Raw genomic sequence first — 19,249 nt, 5'->3', positions numbered from 1 at the left:
GCCATGCTGCATATCATTTTAATCAGCAGAAGCTGCTTGTGCTATCTATTCACATCACTGTGTGAATACGACGCATTTGAAGGTAAAAAGACGGACAGAAAGACTCTCGGCACAACAGAGTCACGCCACGGCACGACTAGAAGATCTGTTAAACGTACCAGGAGGCTAGATGTATGTGGACCCATCTATATTTCTGCCTCCTGCTTATATCTTTACTCACTCTTGTGTCTCTCTCTCGGCAGCTCAATGGTGTCCTCAGCTCTCCTCACTCACCGGCTCCCACTGTCACTACTCACACTGCTACTTTTGATATAAACTTTGATTAAAATTGCACTGGCCTCTACACTCTTACCAAATGGAATTCCTTTAATGGAATATCACACATATATACCCACACTATAGATAGTCATTTAAATTGTGATTGAGATTGTGTGTTCAATAGGGCACCCAACTGCACATTTGGTGGACCTTCCCTAAGCCGATCCCATACAGGACCAAAACCCACGCTCTCATCAAGTCTGTTACTAATATCCAAATGCCTGACTCCCCCCTCTTCTGCCCCTACCCAGACCTATTCCAAACACACCTAGACATTTGCAGAAACCTACCAAGCATATGCTTAATGCGACTAAAAATTAGATAGCGCTCTCCTAGAAATCTACAGTTCTGCCCTCCTACACCGCCACAGTGAGTAGTGTCTAGTCCACATATCACATGGAAAGCATTACTTCCTTATTACATAATATACATGACCGCATCAGGAAAACATGATCTCCCTGAACTGCCAACTTTGAGGCTGACCCCCACCGGAACACTATCTAACCAAGTAAAATTTTGTGCCTGTCTGTTTCATAGTAGCAATAATTCCTCCCCACAATCACTGCTACTTTAACCACGTAACTGACAATTTTTTTTTCTAAAAACTGCTCCAAAATTGTCTGTTTTTTTTATGAGTGAATTAGGTGAGGAACATCAATTTTAACTTATCCAAAATGGTTTCTTAAAAAAAAAAGTTGTTTTTTTTAAGATTTGTAAAAAAAAAATTTTTTACATTTTTTTTTTAAAATAACTGAACATTGGAACCACCATCGGAACATCGGAAACACTGCGACGTTCAATTTGAGACCGGACACAGGAAGCAGGTATGTCAGGGGCGTGAGAGGGGAAGATTATCTTACTTTTCCCCAGTGGCTGCTCAGTTCTGCAGGCGCTGGGTAGGGGGTCCTGCCTCGCTGACCGATTAGCAGTGATCTGCAGCACAGCAGACAGAGGGGGAGGGGGTGCTGGCAAGCAGAAGGACTTCCTGCAGCCGCTCTCATGTTTATCTGACTGGACAAAATTTTACGTCCAATACAGATAAAGAACTGCCTGGTGTGGTCAGAAAATTACGACCATGCCATGCAAGTGGTTAAGGGGAGATGTATAGAGTTAAAGTGGAGTAGTTGCCCGAAGCGAGCAATCAGAGTTTGCCATTTCAAATAGATAAATGACACAAGGCTTGATACATCTCCACCTATGTCCTTTTGCCCTATTTCCTTTCCTCTTCTTCTCCTTTTATGGTTTGTTTTGATATTTTTTTCTCTTAATGTTAACCAAACTCTGGTCTATGTGATCATTGTTGCACGTACTCCTCCCCCTCTCAAATCCCGATCCCACAACCATATATATTATCTTTTGTTACAATTTATCTGTCTTTCTGGAAAAAAAATAACAAAAACTGACTAAAAACCAAAACAATATATATACATAAATATATATATATATATATATATATATATATATATATATATATACATAAATATATATATATATATATATATATAATAAAATCCATCTTGTAGGGACTGTTACTCTATGGGGTGAATCCAATTAGGTCTCATGGTGAACTTTGACTGCGAATTACATTTGCAATCCAATTCCAAACAAATTTTCACTTTTTTTTTTTTGGTGTGCAGCCCCCTGAGCAGGTAAAAAGGTAATTATTTTAAAAAGGTACACGTCAGGACACAGGGCCTGATTCAGACCCGCTCATGAGCGCTATGCACTCGCAAGCGGGTCGATTGTGGCCCAGTGCGCATGTGCACGACGGAGCCGGCTCCGTTGTGCGCATGCGCGAGACCCGGATAGCGACGGGCAATCCCTCGCTCCAGGTCTCGCACCAATGGGGGCGAGCTGTCGATGTTGAGTGACAGCACGCTCCCTTTTGTGGGCGGGCTGGGGGAGTGGCTGCCCAAACGGAGGCGTTCCCATGTGAACGCCTGTGTTTGGGGGCGGCCCCACTGACATCATGAGTGATGTCAGTGGGAGAGATTTCAGCTCCGTGAAAGCCGAAATCTCTCTGGGGCATGCGGCAACGAGACCCTACCACAAGGATTTCGTTGCAAGCCCGATGGTCACGATGGTCTTGACCATCGTGACCATCTTCCTGGCCGCTCGCTATAGCTGTGGGTGGTCACCCACAGCTATGCAAGCGGCCAGGAGGCCGCTCTAAAAAACAAGAAGGCCGGCCCTGATTCAGAGCGAGCGCTCTGTCAGAGCGTCCGGCTCTGAATCAGGGCCACAGTGTAGAACCTCTGGTACACCCCTCATAATGAATAATCATGCGCTTCGAGGAGTTTAATTAGCATAGTTTAGCCAATGATGTGGGACAGCTATCGGGGGGTGTAAACTATGTGGGACAGATATTTATTTATAATTATTTATTAACAGTTTCTTATATAGCGCAGCATATTCCTTTTTGCTTTATAATTGGAAACATTAATAGAAAAAAAACTGGGTAATAAAAGAGACAGATGTGTGGAGGTGTAAATAATGCGGGAAAGGTATGCAAGTGTGTAAATGATGTGGGACAGGTATGTGGAGGTGTAAATGATGTAGGACAGGTATGTGGAGGTATAAATGATGTGGGACAGGTATGTGGAGGTATAAATGATGTGGGACAGGTATGTAGAGTTATAAATGATGTAGGACAGGTATGTGGAGGTGTAAATGATGTGGGACAGGTATGTAGAGGTGTAAATGATGTGGGACAGGTATGTAGAGGTGTAAATAATGTGGGACAGGTACGTGGAGGTGTAAATGATGTGGGAAAGGTGTGCAAGTGTGTAAATGATGCAGGACAGGTATGTTAGTGTATAAATGATGTAGGGGGTATGTGGGGGTGTAAATGATGTGAGACAGGTATGTGAAGGTGTTGTATTGATGGGAGAGGGGTTTTAGAACTTGCAGATGAGAGGTAAAGGGGGGAATTAAATTAGTCCAATACTTTTTCGGGCGAATAAAACAGGACCCTGAGCGAACATTTCCTTTGTCCCTCCTTTGTTACCAAAAGTGAACATATCTCAGGACAATACTTTCAACAGATCAGCTTCAGAGCTCCTTCAATGTTCCCTATAGCCCCCTCATGCTCCTTTATGCTAGTCCGGAGCACCCATTTGCCTCCTTTACATGCCAGAGAAGAGCCCCCTCACTCTCCTTTGTGTGTCTCATAGCCCCCTTCCAAATTGCAACATCTCTCTCCTGAGTTCCGAGTCAAGATAATATCTCCTCCTCCTTGGCTCACAACTACATAGTTGAGATCAGGGGCGGATTGGGCCACCGGGAGAGTCCCTCTGCTGGGCCGGACAGCCGCTACAGTGATCGGAGTCCAACTCCGATCAGGCAGCAGTCAGAGGCAGCTGTAGTTACAGTAAAATAGCCACGGGACGGGAGGGCTGCTGCACATGCTCAGACACTGCAGCTCCACCCATGGCCCTACAGCTAGTGGGTCATGGGCACGGCCCCACCTCCAGGGTGTGACAGCCAGCAACATAGGAGCTGCCGCTGGTAAATTCGTAGTCTGGTGGGTTGTCAGGGACACGCAGGTTTTGGGCGAGCTAGTAAGGGACACAGAGTTGGGTTGGGCTGCGCGGGAGGACACTGGGGGACACATGCTTACTCGGCTGGTCTATTTTAAATGCCTTGGGTCAGCGAGTCTCTGCCCTCTGTATTTGGGGAGGATGAGGATTGTGGTTTTTTATTACAGTAGGAGTTGGTTTTGAGGCAATTGCTCTACTGCACGGCCTCTACCTTCCGGCTTCCCCCATGGTAATGTCTAAATCCCAATCACGGAGAGGACCCTGATGTCATCAGCTATTGTCCAGCGTCATTCCCTACCATCCAAGTGGGCATAGAGGGGGAATATAACCATGTGACAAGCGTAGCGAGCCACCGAGCCCGAATCGCGGCGAGCCGGCAAGGGGACAACTTTCTTCTTTAGGTGGCCTTAATGTGCATGGAACTGCACTTCCGCCCTCACTCACGTCACTTCCAGGTTCCTAGCATGAAGGGGAAATAAGCTCTACCCTTCCCACATGCGGTGCGAGACAGTGAGCTGACTGACTCATCATCATCATCTCTCTCCTTCCTCTGCACGGCAGGGCTCCTCCCCTTCCTCTGTGCAGTACCTCCCCTCATTCATCTGCAGAGCGGGATGTTGTTGTTCCTTCAAGTTCCAACAGCTTCCATGTGTGTGAGGTGTGCCAGACTGCCAGTGAAGTGCTTGCTGATTTGATATAAATAGCAAGGTAATGAGCTGTGAAGAGTTTGGCTGATATGTAATATGTATACATAGTATAACTAAGGGACGTTAATGTTGAAGGGGTCAGGTGTGATCATGAGGGAGAGGGGGTTAATAATCTTAGCAGTTATGTTCATGCATGCCTGGCACTGTGCGAATTATATAAAATGCCTACAATACCTTTATTATTGTATTGTATGCACCAGATGGGGGACTTCAAGGTCTTACCCCATATCCTACACTGCCTGAGTGATATGGCTGGTCATTGCTCTGTCTCTTCCCTCGCTCTGTAGCTTTCTTTTGTCTGTCTGCCTCTCCTCCTTCTGTTGGTATCCTCCCTTTGTCTCTCTCTTTCCTGTCCTCCCCCTGTCTCCCCTCCCTCTTTCTGTCTCTTTCCTCTGTCTGTTGCTTCCCTCTGTTTCTCTTCCTACAGTCCTGTCACATCCTCTGTCTGTCTCTTCCCTCTGAATCTTTCTCCTATATGTGTGTCTCTGCCAGTATTGTGTTTCTGTTGATATATGTATGTATTGGATTTTCTAGGGTACTCTATCTGTGGGGGTACATGCATTTATTTACAGTATTGCATTTCTTTTGAATGTATGTATTGGAGATTTTAGGGTACTCTGTCTGTGGGGGTACATGCATTTATAGAGGATACTTAATGTAGTGCATACAGCCTCTTACATTGGACAACCCTTACTTATTTTTAGAATAGGTAAACAGTCATCTGTCAGTATCATGCCCATTTAATGATAGTTGCTGAGGTGTGAGGATATATTGCTGATGAGTATAGATACGAGTAACTGTTTCTTATTTGTGGATTATTGTATGTACCTTAATAAATTGGGAGGAAAAAAAGCTGCAAGTTATCTCTTTGCAGGGCCATAGCTAGGGTAGTTGCGGCCGGTGCCATCGCACAGGGCACCACGGGTCTGGTGGCGCTATTTGGGCCTGTCAAATTTCTGTTTATTATCATTCTAGCTTGTAGCTTCCTCATATTTCATCCCCAGCATCTCCTGGCCTCTCCTATCTCTTCCCTGGCCCTTCCCCATGAAGCCATGGCCCTTTTTTGGATGCATTATGTCCCTTTGAAAAATGAGGGGGGCGCCAATGCTCCTTCTGGTACAGGGCACAAAAAAGTCTAGTTACGGCTCTGTCTCTTTATAATGAGGTTAGTAATGTAGTGGTGGTTTCCAGTGCATGGTGCAACACAGCCAATTCCCCTGAGCTGATGCGTATAACACAGACCATGCACAGAGCATAGTTATTACAGAAACTCCCATAACAGTCCATATGTGGCCAGAATGCACAGCAATGGCCAAGGTGTTTTATTTTTTACCTGTGAGGGACAATGTGTGTGTTTTTTTTCCTGTGGGGGGGCCAAAATTTTTACTGTTTTTCTTATGCAATATTTTTTGTCTGTGCATGAATTACACTGTGCATACATCCTAATGGTGTTCGTACAGAGGCCCTGATTCAGAGGCGGACGCTCTGACAGAGCGCTTGCTCTGAATCAGGGCCGTCCCTCCTACTATTTGGAGCGGCCTCCTGGCCGCTCGCATAGCTGTGGGTGACCCCCCACAGCTATAGCGAGCGGCCAAAATGATGGTCGCGATGGTCAAGACCATCGCGACCATCGGGCTTGCGACGAGACCCTTGCAGTAGGGTCTCGCTGCCGCAAGCCCTGGAGTGCTTTTGGCTCCAACAGAGTGATGTCAGTGCAGCCGGCCCCAGACGGTAGGTGTTCCCATGGGAACGCCTCCATCTGGGCAGCCACATCCCCGGCACGCCCACCAAAGGAGGCGTGCTGTCAATCACCATCGACAGCACGCCCCCTTTGGTGTGAGACCCATAACGACGGCTTGGCCGTCGTTATTTTGGTCTCGCGCATGCGCACGACGGAGCCTCCTCCGTCGTGCGCATGCGCACTTGGTCAACATCGACCCGCTTGCGAGCGCTCAGCGCTCGCGAGCGAGTCTGAATCAGGCCCAGAGTTGCAGCACAGATTCAGATGCATGCACAAGGAAGAGTATTCCTGGACATTTACAGGGGGTTAGCTAAGCAAACGTAGATGTAACACTGTATGGGCGTGTAATTGGAGTGACACGAGCATGTTGCTGAAAGCGGTTGTGTACAGAGATGCTGAATTGCTCACATTGGAGGCCATACTCGCATGATCCGCACCTAGCATACGGCTTTGCAAGTTTCAATGGTGCAACTGATGGCGACATCTAAAGACGCACAAAGCATGATTGCAGCGTCTGTAGACACTTAAAATGGGCATCTCAGTCCTGGCATTTTTGGATGCACAGATGTACATCAGGGAAGGGTTTTGTAGCGGTACTAGAATAAAGTCACAGACGCAACTGCAGCAAAAGACGCAAGGAAGGTCACAACTGCGTCCAACTCAGAATCAGGCCCTATGAGGGGGTTTCCACCCTCCTCAAAAGACCCCGCCTGCTCGGCAGATCCAGCCTCATATGGGGCTGTATCCAGAAGTTTCCCGGGCTGGTTTTCCATCCCAATCCGCCCCTGGTTGAGATTCTTTCCAGATAATCTTACATTCCAATTTCATGCCTATAAAAAGATGGCCAGGCAACAGGAATCTTGGGGCCCGGCACACTCATGATTTCTGGGCCCCCTTGGGTTACGTTACCACCCCTTATATTATGTTATAAGCCCCACAGGCCCTAGTAGCAAATTCAGGAGTTTTAAAAAGAAGTTCCCTTAGTATACACATTACCGTACCCAATACACAGAAGTGCCTGTAATTCATATTATGCCACAAAATAGTGGCCTGTAATTCACATTTTGCCACAGTTACTGCCCTGTAATTTTACATTAGAGGTTAAGTACAGGAGGGAACAGTGACATTTAAGTTGTGCAGTCTGTGTATCATCTATAAATGGCCGCACAGTGTCTGTAGCGTAGTCATTTACAGAGTCTGCACCATTTAAGGATGCGGCTGTCCCTCGTTTATAATTCTCATGCGGTGTTCGTCCATCTAAATTTTGTTCAAGTCTAACAATTTAAACAATCCCCGAAGCCGAACCTCCTCTCTCCTCCCAGAATGCTGGGCATGACGTTGCGCAGGGTGACTACTCCACACCCAGCATTCTGGGAAGCAAAAGGAGTAGTCCAGTCCGTACTATCCAGGCAGCAGCAAACATTGACCTAGTGAGTACATTATTATAATGAGCAACTGAAGCTGATTCACATACATAATAAAATTATTGGGAGAAGTATTAGGAACCTTCATTTTTATCCCAGATAACCTGGAGCCCTCTTCATGCTTTAGCTGGGTGAGCTAGCTAGTACTTCTTTAAAAGCAAAATATTTCCATATGCATACTATGCAGTGCTAAATAATATCCGGACATGCCAATAAAGATTTACATAAGGGAAGAGATAAAGTGGGGGGAGAAATTAAAGATTTTAGTCTTTCTAATTTATTTATAAAGAGCACTCGTGTCACAGGACTGTACAGCAAAAGAAAATGTGTCACCAATAATAAAGATTCAACATTTCTAGATATAGGGAATTACGAATTAGGTCAAAGGACCTGATTCAGAGTTGTATCATCTCTCTAAGGGGTCAATACAATTAGGTGCAGCTTTGTCTCATGAAACTCTCAGACTTCACATGAATGTGCGCACCCGAGAATTCTCTAATCCAATTAAAAATGCCTATTCGCAGTACTCGCAGCGGGGGATTTGCGATGTGAGAGAAGTGCATGAAAAAGTGAGGAGACCATCCTGGACCCCAGAAAACTGACAATTTCGTTTGCAGAATCATACAGAAGGCTGTTATTGGGCATAATAAAAGTACTGGACGTGGTGTTAAATGATTTGTGCATTTTAAATAAAAAAATAAAATTAACAGTAAGAAAAATGATAACAAGAAACTGTTTTCATTTACTTTTATACGAAATAAAAACGAAAAAGCAAAAGAAAAGTAGGAAAAAAGATGCTTTGGGGGTACTTTCAGATGATTTTTTAAAATGTTTTAAAAACTATAAAAGGCAATTAAGAAAAAATTCTCTAATTAAGTTTGGGATGCATAAAGCAACAAAATAGCTGATTTTGGGGTAATTTGAGCCCATTTTTTTTAAACACTGAAATAATTACATGTAATTATTGGACTAATTATGCTAATGGGAACTTCCAATTGTCTAATTAGTCATTTGGGGGGGAGGTAAAAGGTTCTGCATAATGCCCCAGACATGTTAACCTTATATAAAGATTTTCCCTAACATCTCTCACCCTCAGGGAGGCGCAAACGGCCACTTGGAGCATTCCACATTTAAAGTCTCATACTTGTAAATCCACCATTATCCTGGCCTGCTTAGCCTATTAATTGATTGTGGTGTCCAGAAATGAGGATTGGAAATGTGGTCTACATTTCGCTGGGCATCGAGGATATAATGATCATGTAATATAAACAAAGGATACAATGTTATAGGATAAGAACTTCTTTTAGAGAATAGATGTATAAAAGTGACACAAAGGGTCTATTTTGCAAATATAACCAAGAAAACAGTTAACAGAACAAAACAATGCAGGACATGGTTTATAAACATTGCTGCATTAGTGATTATAACACCTAAATAAGCAGCAGGGTGTCAGGACCCAAGTGTTCGGTGCCATTGTGGGGAGGAATAAATGAAAGTATAAGTAAGGAGAAGCACATGAGGGAAGAGGGCCCTGCTTGTGAGAGTTTATATTCTAAAGGGGAGGGGCAGACAGAAAGGGGGACAGAGATTGGGTAGACAGTGAGGAAGGAGCATGGAAGATTGGGTTAGAATGCTGGAAGGCTTTGATGAAGTGGATCTTGAGAGCCCGTTTGAAGATTTGTAGAGAGGTGGAGAGTCTGATAAAGAGTGAGAGAATTCCAGAGGTATGAGAAGCACGGGCAAAATCTTGGGAGACGAGAGTAAGAGGAAGTAATCAGTTGGCAGGAGAGGCGACATGCATTTGTAGAGTGAAGTGGGTGAGCAGTTGTGTGAAGTGAAGGGGGGGTATCCAGTGTAAGGCTTGTAGGAGAGGGGAGGCCGATGTAGAATGTTTGGGGAGGAAGATGAGCCAAGCAGCATTGAGGACAGATTGGAGTGGAGAGAGGTGGAAGTCAGGGCGTCCAGGATAGAAGGTGGTTACAGTAGCCCAATCTGGAGATGACCATTGAGTGGATGAGGGTCTTAAGTAGCATCCAGGGTGAGAAAGGGTCTGAGCCAGGAAATATTTTTAAGATGGAAATGGCAGGACTGCGAAAGGTGCTGAATGTGTGGTTTGAAGGAGAGGGAGGAGTCAAGGTTAACTTCAAGACAGCGCAGGGGGCTAGAAAAGATAGTTGTGCTGTCAATAATGAAATTGTGGGAAGTAATGTTATGCAGGAGGGTGGAAATACGATCAGCTCAGTCTTAGACATGTTAAGTTTAAGAAAGCGCTGGGACATCCAGGAAGAGATAGGAGAGAGACTGTTGGAGATCCGAGTGAGAATAGAGCAGGAGAGTTCAGGGGAGGAAAAGTAGATCTGAGTATCATCAGGATAGAGATGATGTCAGAGGCCAAAAGAGCTGATGAGTTCACCTAAAGAGGATGTATAGAAAGAGAATAGGATATGTCCAAGAACAAAACCTTGGAGGACACCTACCGCTAGTGGAAGTGGGGGGTAGAGGAGTAGGAGAAGAGAACGAGAAGGATTGGTAAGAGAAGTAGGAGGACAGCCAGGAGAGGGTAGTATCACGCAGACAAGGGAGTGAAGGATTTGCATGAGGAGAGGGTGGTCCACAGTGTCAAAAGCAGCTGATATGTTGAGGAGAATGAGAATAGAGTAGTGGAAAGGAGGTCATTGCAGGCTTTCGTGAGGGCAGTTTCAAGTGGAGAGGAGAGGACGGAAGCCAGACTTAAATGGGTCAAGCAGGAAGTGGGAGGAAAGAAAGGCAGTAAGGCAGTTGTAAACAATACACTCAAGGAGTTTGGAGGCAAAAGGGAGGAGAGAGATGGGTTGTTAGTTGGAGAGAGTGTAGATTTTTTAATAATGGGGAGACAAGTGCATGCTTGAATGCAGAAGGGACAGTGCCTGCTGAGAGGGAGAGATTGAGAAGGTGGGCAACATGGGAACAGGTAGGAGTGCGGAAGAGGCGGGAGGGGATAGGGTCAAGGGGGAGGTGGAATCTTTACTCATTGCTGAAAACGCTTTCTAGTAGTGTGCACTATGTCCTTACCTCTACTAAAACTTTTAGATATTTTACAGGTCAGGCATTATTAATCCTATATATGGCCGATCCTCACCACCGCATTATCTTCAGGGTAGAACAAAATGCTACTGAGGTATAGGGGCCCATGTATCAATAAATATTTGCAGCTTATCCCCAGTAAACAGCCATTTTCTGAGTGTTACTGCAAATATTTAGTATCCCTCGAATGTATAACGGAGGGACTGCATCAAATATCTCAGTTACCTGCTGCGATCCCTCCCTATTTCTATGGGGGATACAGTGCTACCATATTTACCAACTTCAGGAATGCAATGCATTCCGGAGATTGGCCTATGCAGCTACCACTATCTGAACATGTCGGTAGCTCGATGTAGCATATGGGCTACACACTGTCAAAACTACCGGGAGAGGTGGCCACCAGGCATGCGCTTGAGTCCCGGCAGATGAGTGAAGGGACCGGTGACGCGGTCACTTCACTCCCAGCACATCGCAGAAAAAGGCTCCTTTCAGAGCCCCTGTCGCTGCAGGTGCTTTTTCATACATCTGGGCGGTATGATCGCATCCTGCAATGTGATCACGGGCGATAATATCACGCTCAGATTGCATTTCAAATGCGATAATTGATAAATAGGCCTCATAAACTCAGTTGAAACTTGATGTTTGCTTTCTGATGTGGTGATATGTGGAACAAAACTACAGGAATCAGTGCAATCAATCCAAAGAATATTCAGATATGCCAAAAACTACTCAGATATGCTAATTTTTGTACCAGGCTAGTAAACCAAAATGGTATATTTTGCCTTAAACCATTTGTACTTCTATGTGTGTAAGATACTAGTTCTTGGTTTGTAGAGCAAGGGAAAAGGCTTTATACAAATTTTGGATGAATACTGTACTTTAAGGAAATGTAAATTAAATGATTATAATATATTTCCTATTATTATGGGCTATATTATTGTATATTTAATATGTCAGGACCTAAACCTTCTTTTAGCAAATGGTTTTTGAAAACAATTGTACATTATGGCACTCTATGGATAATGCTCCTTTATTCTGGGCGAGAGAGAATCACCTACCTGACACACGGGGGTATATTTACTAAAGTGTGGGATAATAGCTAGAATTTGGTTGGTTGCTATGGGCAACACCTCCACTTCTATACACCCACACTTTAGTAAATACACCACACAGAATGATGAAATTCCACATGATCCCAGTAAATGCTCATGTTAAAAGTAAAGATGTTAAATATGCAGAATGGGCAATTTAAAAAAAAAAAAATGCAGAAAAGTAATGCAGTATGATTATGTTCCGTTTATACGCAAGTAATTAGGTCTCTTTATTAACCCATTTGGTCCCTGAATAGATACTGATACCTCATTATTGAAATGTTTGTCTCATTTGTCCTTTCGTGCTGTAGAATTGTAGTGAAAGACCCTGTTATATGTTCCAATCTTATAGACAACAGGTTCTCAAACTCGGTCCTCGGGACTCCAAACAGTGCATGTTTTCCAGGTCTCCTCACAGAATCACAAGTGAAATAATTCGCTCCACCTGAGTAATGACTACACCTGTGCACCTGCTGGGTGACCTGGAAAACGTGAACTGTGTGGGGTCCTGAGGACAAAGTTTGAGAACCTCTATTATAGACTATATAAATCGTATAACCAAAGTGAGTATTCAGCAAACAAGAATTTATTTAGAATCTGAGTCCTCTGGAGTCTCCATACACCTGTGCACTCACCTGGCCAGGAAGTGTTCTAGCTTCAGTATGACTTTGGATGTATGTTGTGACAAAGGTCAGTGTCTCAACTGGCAGGCTAGTTAGCCGGATCCTGGTATGTGTCCCTTAAACATCCTTGTGTCATGGCTGAAGTAGATGGGTCCTGGAGCATCCTCTGCAATCTGGAGATCTTTTGTTCCAGTTATGTCACTGCAGGCTTCTGGATCCTTTCATTGGTACTTGTGACTTTATTTGCTCTCTCCCTACTATGCTCCTACTTATTACTGTCACTAACCACACTCTGATTATGCTTACTTATCCACTATCATTGAAGGACAGAGGGACAACATGGTGGCACAGTGATTAGCAAAGCTGCTCCCTAGTACGAAGCTCATGGATTCAATACCAACTTGGGCCCTATATGTGTGGTGTTTGTACGTGTGTCTGGGTTTCCTCTAGGTCAGGCCTAACCAACCTGTGGCTCTCCAGCTGTTGTGAAACTAAAAGTCTCAGCATGCCTTACCAGCTGATCAGTGTGAGGATATGATGGTACGTTAATTGGATTCTGATTAAAAAAATTGTTTTTGTGTGTCTATGTGATAGGAATATTGATTGGAAGCTCCACTGGCCAGGAACTCATGTATTTTCTGTGAAGCATTGCGTAATATTAATTGTGCTGATTAGTTGCATTACTGGTGGTCTTATGATTATATGTATTGTATTACGCGACCAATTAAAGATGGCCACCGAAATGTATAAATACAAGACAGAGTGAGGCTTGGAGGTAGTATTTAACATACTACCTCAGCTACTAATTATCATGTTTTATTGTGATACCTATATGTTTTTTTTTTATATTTTGGGATCGATATTTTTTTTAACTAATTGCAATTATTTCACGTCTATTAACTGAACAGCTCTTTCTTGCTTTAGAGGTGTTTCCCTCAAAGTGATTTAATATTGTATATTTCTTAAGGTGGGCAATACCTTCTAGAGAGCTGCAGTACAATTAACTACATTGTCAGCTAGGAGACCAGCGCCTTATTTTTCCTTGGTTTTATTCGTTGCGATATATGTTTGCGCTATATAAATAACTGTAAAATAAATAAGAACTGTGTTTTTGCTTCTATACCAATGTTATATTCTTTGACAACTCATCTCTCTCTTTGTCTTCCCTCATTGTGTCCTAATAATAATGACATTTTGAAAGACTATTAATCCTTTTAGCCCTCCTTTCTCTCATATTTGTTCTCATCGCCATCCTCTGGATCCATGTTTTGTATGTCCTTTTATAAATTGTGAATTTCTTAGCCTAACTCTCCTAATTTATAAGCGGTTTTCTCCAAAACCCTTTATCCTATGTTACTAATTTGTATTCCTCACCTTGCTACTTGTTCCCATCTTTTATTATCGCACTAAATACCCCTTATGTTCCTGTTATACACTCCGCTGCTCTGTTCCCTGTATCCCCCCTCCTATTGCTCTCACTCACTTTCCATTCCCTTCATTTTATTGGCCTTAACTGACTTTCTTTTCCTTTGCTCCCATTCTTTTACTATCCTTTGGCTGTCAGCTTTCCATCACTGCAATCATTCTTTCTTTGATGTGACCAGTGATGGCTCCAAAGGTGGGGCTGCAGTGCAGTCCAAAATTCTAATACAGGAGACACACCAACTTCCCTACCAAACATCGCCGGTCGGGATTCATTGGCAGTTGTTGTGGCTCCCCTATTTGAATTTTGGACTGTGTTTCAGACCCACCTCTGGAGCAGCCACTGGTTGAGACCGCAGCCTCCTGGCTCCTCATCCAGCTGAGACAACTGGAACACACTGTACTGTGCTGGAGCCATTTACAGCTCAACCAATCTACATTTCCTCCTCAACCAATCAGGCTGAGGTGGAGGCGTGGAAGGAGCCATCTACAGCTCAAGCTAGGTCCAATCAGGTGGAGCGGCAGGAAGCTAGTTTCCTCCGTATGACCATGTTTCATTGCAGGCATAAGCTGCTGAGCAGTTCTCATGCTGGTCATCCAGGTTTATGTGGTAACACCAAGGTAAAGACTCCGCTCTACGTTGTGATCATAATAGTCAAAAAACATACACATGTAGAGTTCTTTTTACATAAAATGAATTTAACGCACACATCATACATTACAGACAATTATCTGCAGGATGCTAGTAATAAACCATAAATATACTTAATCTCATTTATGTTCATCTTTGAATAGCCTTAAAATAATCTTTAGTTTGAATCACTACTGTATCTGGAGACACAATAACTATTACTACAAAATCACATATCAAAAAATGAATGGATCAAATACATACCTGATTCCGAGATTCATCGTTTCTGCAGTACCAATCATGCTAATAGCTAAAAGCATGTTGTTACAAATTTTTGCTGCCTAAAAATAAAATTTTAAAAGCGGTTAACATGGGAAACAGAAACATTCTTCAACATCCAAAGTAGGGTTCTCTCTCCTGCTGTTCAACTTCAATCACAGCTGTCTAGTCTGAAAATGAGACAATGACTTGGTTGGGAGAATGCGAACATTGAAGCACAGTCAGCATGGCCACATGCTGATTGACTTCAGAGCTGAGATGACTTTGAGGTGTCTATGATAAGAGGAATAACCAAAAGCCAAGTTCTGTAGGTTATAATTTACTAGAAAAATCCAATAGAAAATAAATATATAAAAAAAATAGGATAGAGCAAAGTGAGTTCTGGACAATCGCATACAATTTCTGCTACTTTATATAACTAGTAATTGATGCTTATTATGATTGAAGTTAAGGTCTACAGTATCTCATGTCTGGGGTTAGGCAGCGATAACTTGAATTTCATGCACCAAAGTATTCCTCTGGAGAACAGCAATTGTTGAGTTACAGTATAGTTACATCCGAGACTGAGGGCCTCATTCAGAGGCGGTCGGAGGATGCAAGCGGTCGCTTAGAAACTGGGCGGCCACTTGCATCCTGACCGCCCGCCTCTGTTGCGGTTGTTAGGCTGTGGGTTAACACCCACAGCTCTAACGACCGCTCCGGTGATGGTCGCGATGGTCAGAGACCATCGCGGCTTACGACGTGACCCTAGGGTAGGGTCTCCCTTGTCGTAAGCCCCGGAGAGCTTCTGGCTCTGTCTGAGGCGCCGTCGTGCGCATGCTCTGTGGGGGGCCATCGACCCGGTCCGAGCGCATCGCCGCTAACGATCGGGTCTGAATGACCCCCTGAATTCCATAAGCAATATATCACCTGAGAATACTAATGAGTGACTGCGATTCAGCAAGTTCTCGGATGTTGAGGCAGACTTTTCTATAGGGAATGTGTTACCAATCAAACCCAAGCAATACTGTGCAGCCCCACCGAAAACATAACTGAACTCTCTACTATATTTCCAGGCTATAAAACCTACCTGCCCTGTCCCAACTGCTCCACAGTAGACCACATTGGCTCCCATACATGTTAAAAGTTCTTTAGCAGCATCAAACTCTTGTTCAACTCCGCCAACCATAAACGTGAGGTTTCCCGACCTGGCCGCACCAACACCTGACAGCAGAAGACAAGGAGAGAAAACATTCTCAGTACAGATAAGAGGTTTTAAATCCTGGAGAGTTTAAATTGTTAAGAAAATGATCACTGGCTACCTATTTTTAACTATGATTAATTTGGGAACTAGGCAGGAGATTAAACGTCCCACACAATATTTACTAATGTGAATGCAGCTACTGATTAGCTAGGATGGGGCCACCATCTGTCCTGTTGCGGATATCCAGCAATGGCAGTGATTCAGGGACTTCTGTGGGAAGAGCAGATTACTTGCAACACCTTTAAATCAGGAAATTTAAATTTAAAAGTTGATGGCAATGATAGGCATATTAATATTCTTATTTCCTTACAGGTTAACATTTATGGGTGGGTGACATATTTCTTTGTTCTTTGTTAAAATGTACTCAGATGAAGGCAGCTATGTGATCGATCAAGCTCTATATATTGTGAAAATTATTAGCAAGGTTAAAGACTAAGGCCGGGTACATGGGATTCCGGAGGTCAGAATCCTGGCGCGGGCATCCTGACCGCCGGAATCCTGAAGGTAAGTAGCTGGGTTAGGGCGAAGGTTGGGTTTAGGCACTAGGGTGAGGGTTAGGCACTAGCGGGGGAGGGTTAGGAGAGGGGAAGGGTTAGGATACCGACCCTGACGGGATGCCAGAGGATTTTGACTGCTGGGATCTAGAGCACCGGCATCCCATACAAATCCCTGGTACACACTAGAACGATATCTTCACGATTTATAATTTCCAGACAAATCGGAACGACAAATCCTGAAGATCTTTCAGTGTGTACCGGCAATCGCGCAGGTCATTAACGATATCTTCTGGGCGGCACGGTCAACCAGAAGATATTGTGTACAATGCCATGCTGCTAAATGCAGCATGTCACTGTACTGTACATTGCGCCATCGTACCACTGCATCATGCGGTGTGTATGCACGGTGCGATATGTCGTCCCATTGGCTGGTAACACATCGTTCTGGTGTGTACCCGGCCTAAACAAAACCTCAGCGCTGCCCAATATAATATGTGTTGAGCAGTGTCCTACCTGTGTGCAGTTTGTGTGCTTTCTGTGTTCTCTGTAAAGCGCTGAGTCACCCACGCACGCAGGGGGGGTTTCCGAGTACCTAGAAACCCCCCCTGTCCCCCACTCCATCGCAGCCCAGCTTAACAATAATTATTTTTTTTTGTTTAAAACATGTGAGCTGGCAACTGTCCCTGGCTGAGCTGCCTGTAGGGGGAGCTGCAGCACTTGCGCACAGCTCCTCCCAGGCAGTTCCCATAGGGCACAGCACACCAGCATTGTTAGAGGCTGAGACATCGGAGCCTGCTGCGTGACAGTGACCAGCGCTCTCTCCCAGAGCTGCACCACAGGTGGTTGTAATGTTTTACATGTGGGGGGAGAGTGATCTTTGTCAGTGTGCCAGTCTGTGTGTGTATAGGCTTTGTCAGTGTGTGTGTGTATAGGCTTTGTCAGTGTGTGTGTGTCAGTCTCTGCGTGTGTGTGTATAGGCTTTGTCAGTCTCTGTGTGTGTGTGTGTGTGTGTGTGTGTGTATAGGCTTTGTCAGTGTGTGTGAACAGGCTTTGTCAGTGTGTGTGTGTCAGTGTGTGTGTGTGTGTGTGTGTGTGTGTGTATAGGCTTTGTCAGTGTGTGTGTGTATAGGCTTTGTCAGTGTGTGTGTCAGTCTCTGTGTGTGTGTGTATAGGCTTTGTCAGTGTGTGTCAGTCTCTGTGTGTGTATAGGCTTTGTCAGTGTGTGTGTATAGGCTTTGTCAGTGTGTCAGTCTCTGTGTGTATGCGTGTGTGTGTACAGGCTTTGTCAGTGTGTGTGTCAGTCTCTGTGTGTGTGTGTGTGTGTGTGTATAGGCTTTGTCAGTGTGTGTGTGTATAGGCTTTGTCAGTGTGTGTCAGTCTGTGTGTGTGTGTGTGTGTGTGTGTATAGGTTTTGTCAGTGTCTGTGTGTGTGTGTATAGGCTTTGTCAGTGTGTGTGTGTGTGTGTAGGCTTTGTCAGTGTGTGTGTGTATAGGCTTTGTCAGTGTGTGTGTGTCAGTCTCACTCTGTGTGTGTATAGGCTTTAAGGCAAAATCATTATTAATTTCTGCAGATCACTGTTGCTTGTTTCTTTGTAGTGTGTGTGTCTAGGCTTTGTCAGTGTGTGTGTGTATAGGCTTTGTCAGTGTGTCAGTCTCTGTGTGTATGTGTGTGTGTGTGTACAGGCCTTGTCAGTGTGTGTGTCAGTCTCTGTGTGTGTGTGTGTGTGTGTGTGTGTGTGTGTGTGTGTGTGTGTATAGGCTTTGTCAGTGTGTGTGTGTATAGGCTTTGTCAGTGTGTGTCAGTGTGTGTGTGTGTGTGTATAGGCTTTGTCAGTGTGTGTGTGTGTATAGGTTTTGTCAGTGTCTGTGTGTGTGTGTATAGGCTTTGTCAGTGTGTGTGTGTGTGTGTAGGCTTTGTCAGTGTGTGTGTGTCAGTCTCTCTCTGTGTGTGTATAGGCTTTAAGGCAAAATCATTATTAATTTCTGCAGATCACTGTTGCTTGTTTCTTTGTAGTGTGTGTGTCTAGGCTTTGTCAGTGTATATGTGTGTCAGTGTGTGTGTGTATAGGCTTTGTCAGTGCAGTGTGTGTGTGTTAGTGTGTCTGTGTCAGTGCATGCGTCTGTGTGCATGTATATGTCACTGTGTATGTTTGCAGTGCTGCCTTTTTATTTCTTCAAGGAGCTGAAAAGCTCCATATAAATATAGTCAAGTAGACTCCAAATAAAACAGTTCAACACCTGGGGTGCAGATCCTAAGAACTAAGCAGACCGCTCAGTCTTGAACATACAATCACATACAGGCAGCGCTTCCTCAGGTACTCAATAATCCAAGCTTGTTAATCCATTACTGTGCAACGTTTCAGATGCAATTATTACATATTTCATCAAGGCAAACTTGGATTATTGAGTACCCGAGGAAGCGCTGCCTGTATGTGGTTAGATTTTTTGCCATTGGTTTTGTAACCAAGTATTGGAAACCCCCCTTTCAAAATCCTGCGTTTGCCACTGCTGAGTAATTTATAGGAGTTATATACATAATTGCCATAACAAAATATATCAGTCTCTCTCTTCGCTCTCATGTATATCCTTGAAAGCAGCACAGGAGATGAAGCAGACAGATTAGAACATAATTCATGTGACAGGTCTATTTTGTTTTTAAATAAAATATTTA

At 44.1% G+C, this 19,249-nt stretch overlaps 1 protein-coding gene across 1 annotated transcript in view; it reads right to left on the bottom strand.

Moving 5' to 3' along the window:
• The window catches only part of HIBADH (3-hydroxyisobutyrate dehydrogenase), a 155,289-nt gene that overhangs the window by 29,506 nt on the left and 106,534 nt on the right, over positions 1-19,249 (bottom strand). Inside the window, exons 5-6 of the mRNA XM_088461443.1 lie at positions 15,908-16,041; positions 14,824-14,900 (exon numbers count right to left, since the gene is read on the bottom strand). Coding sequence (XP_088317569.1) covers positions 14,824-14,900; positions 15,908-16,041 — 211 coding nt within the window. The remainder of the gene's footprint in view (positions 1-14,823; positions 14,901-15,907; positions 16,042-19,249) is intronic.

Source organism: Taudactylus pleione, unplaced genomic scaffold (genome assembly GCF_031769625.1).
Source record: "Taudactylus pleione unplaced genomic scaffold, aTauple2 ptg001052l, whole genome shotgun sequence".
NCBI classification, from domain to species: Eukaryota; Metazoa; Chordata; class Amphibia; order Anura; family Myobatrachidae; genus Taudactylus; species Taudactylus pleione.
Note: the sequence above shows the minus strand (reverse complement) of the source record. Positions and strands in the feature narration are given on the sequence as shown.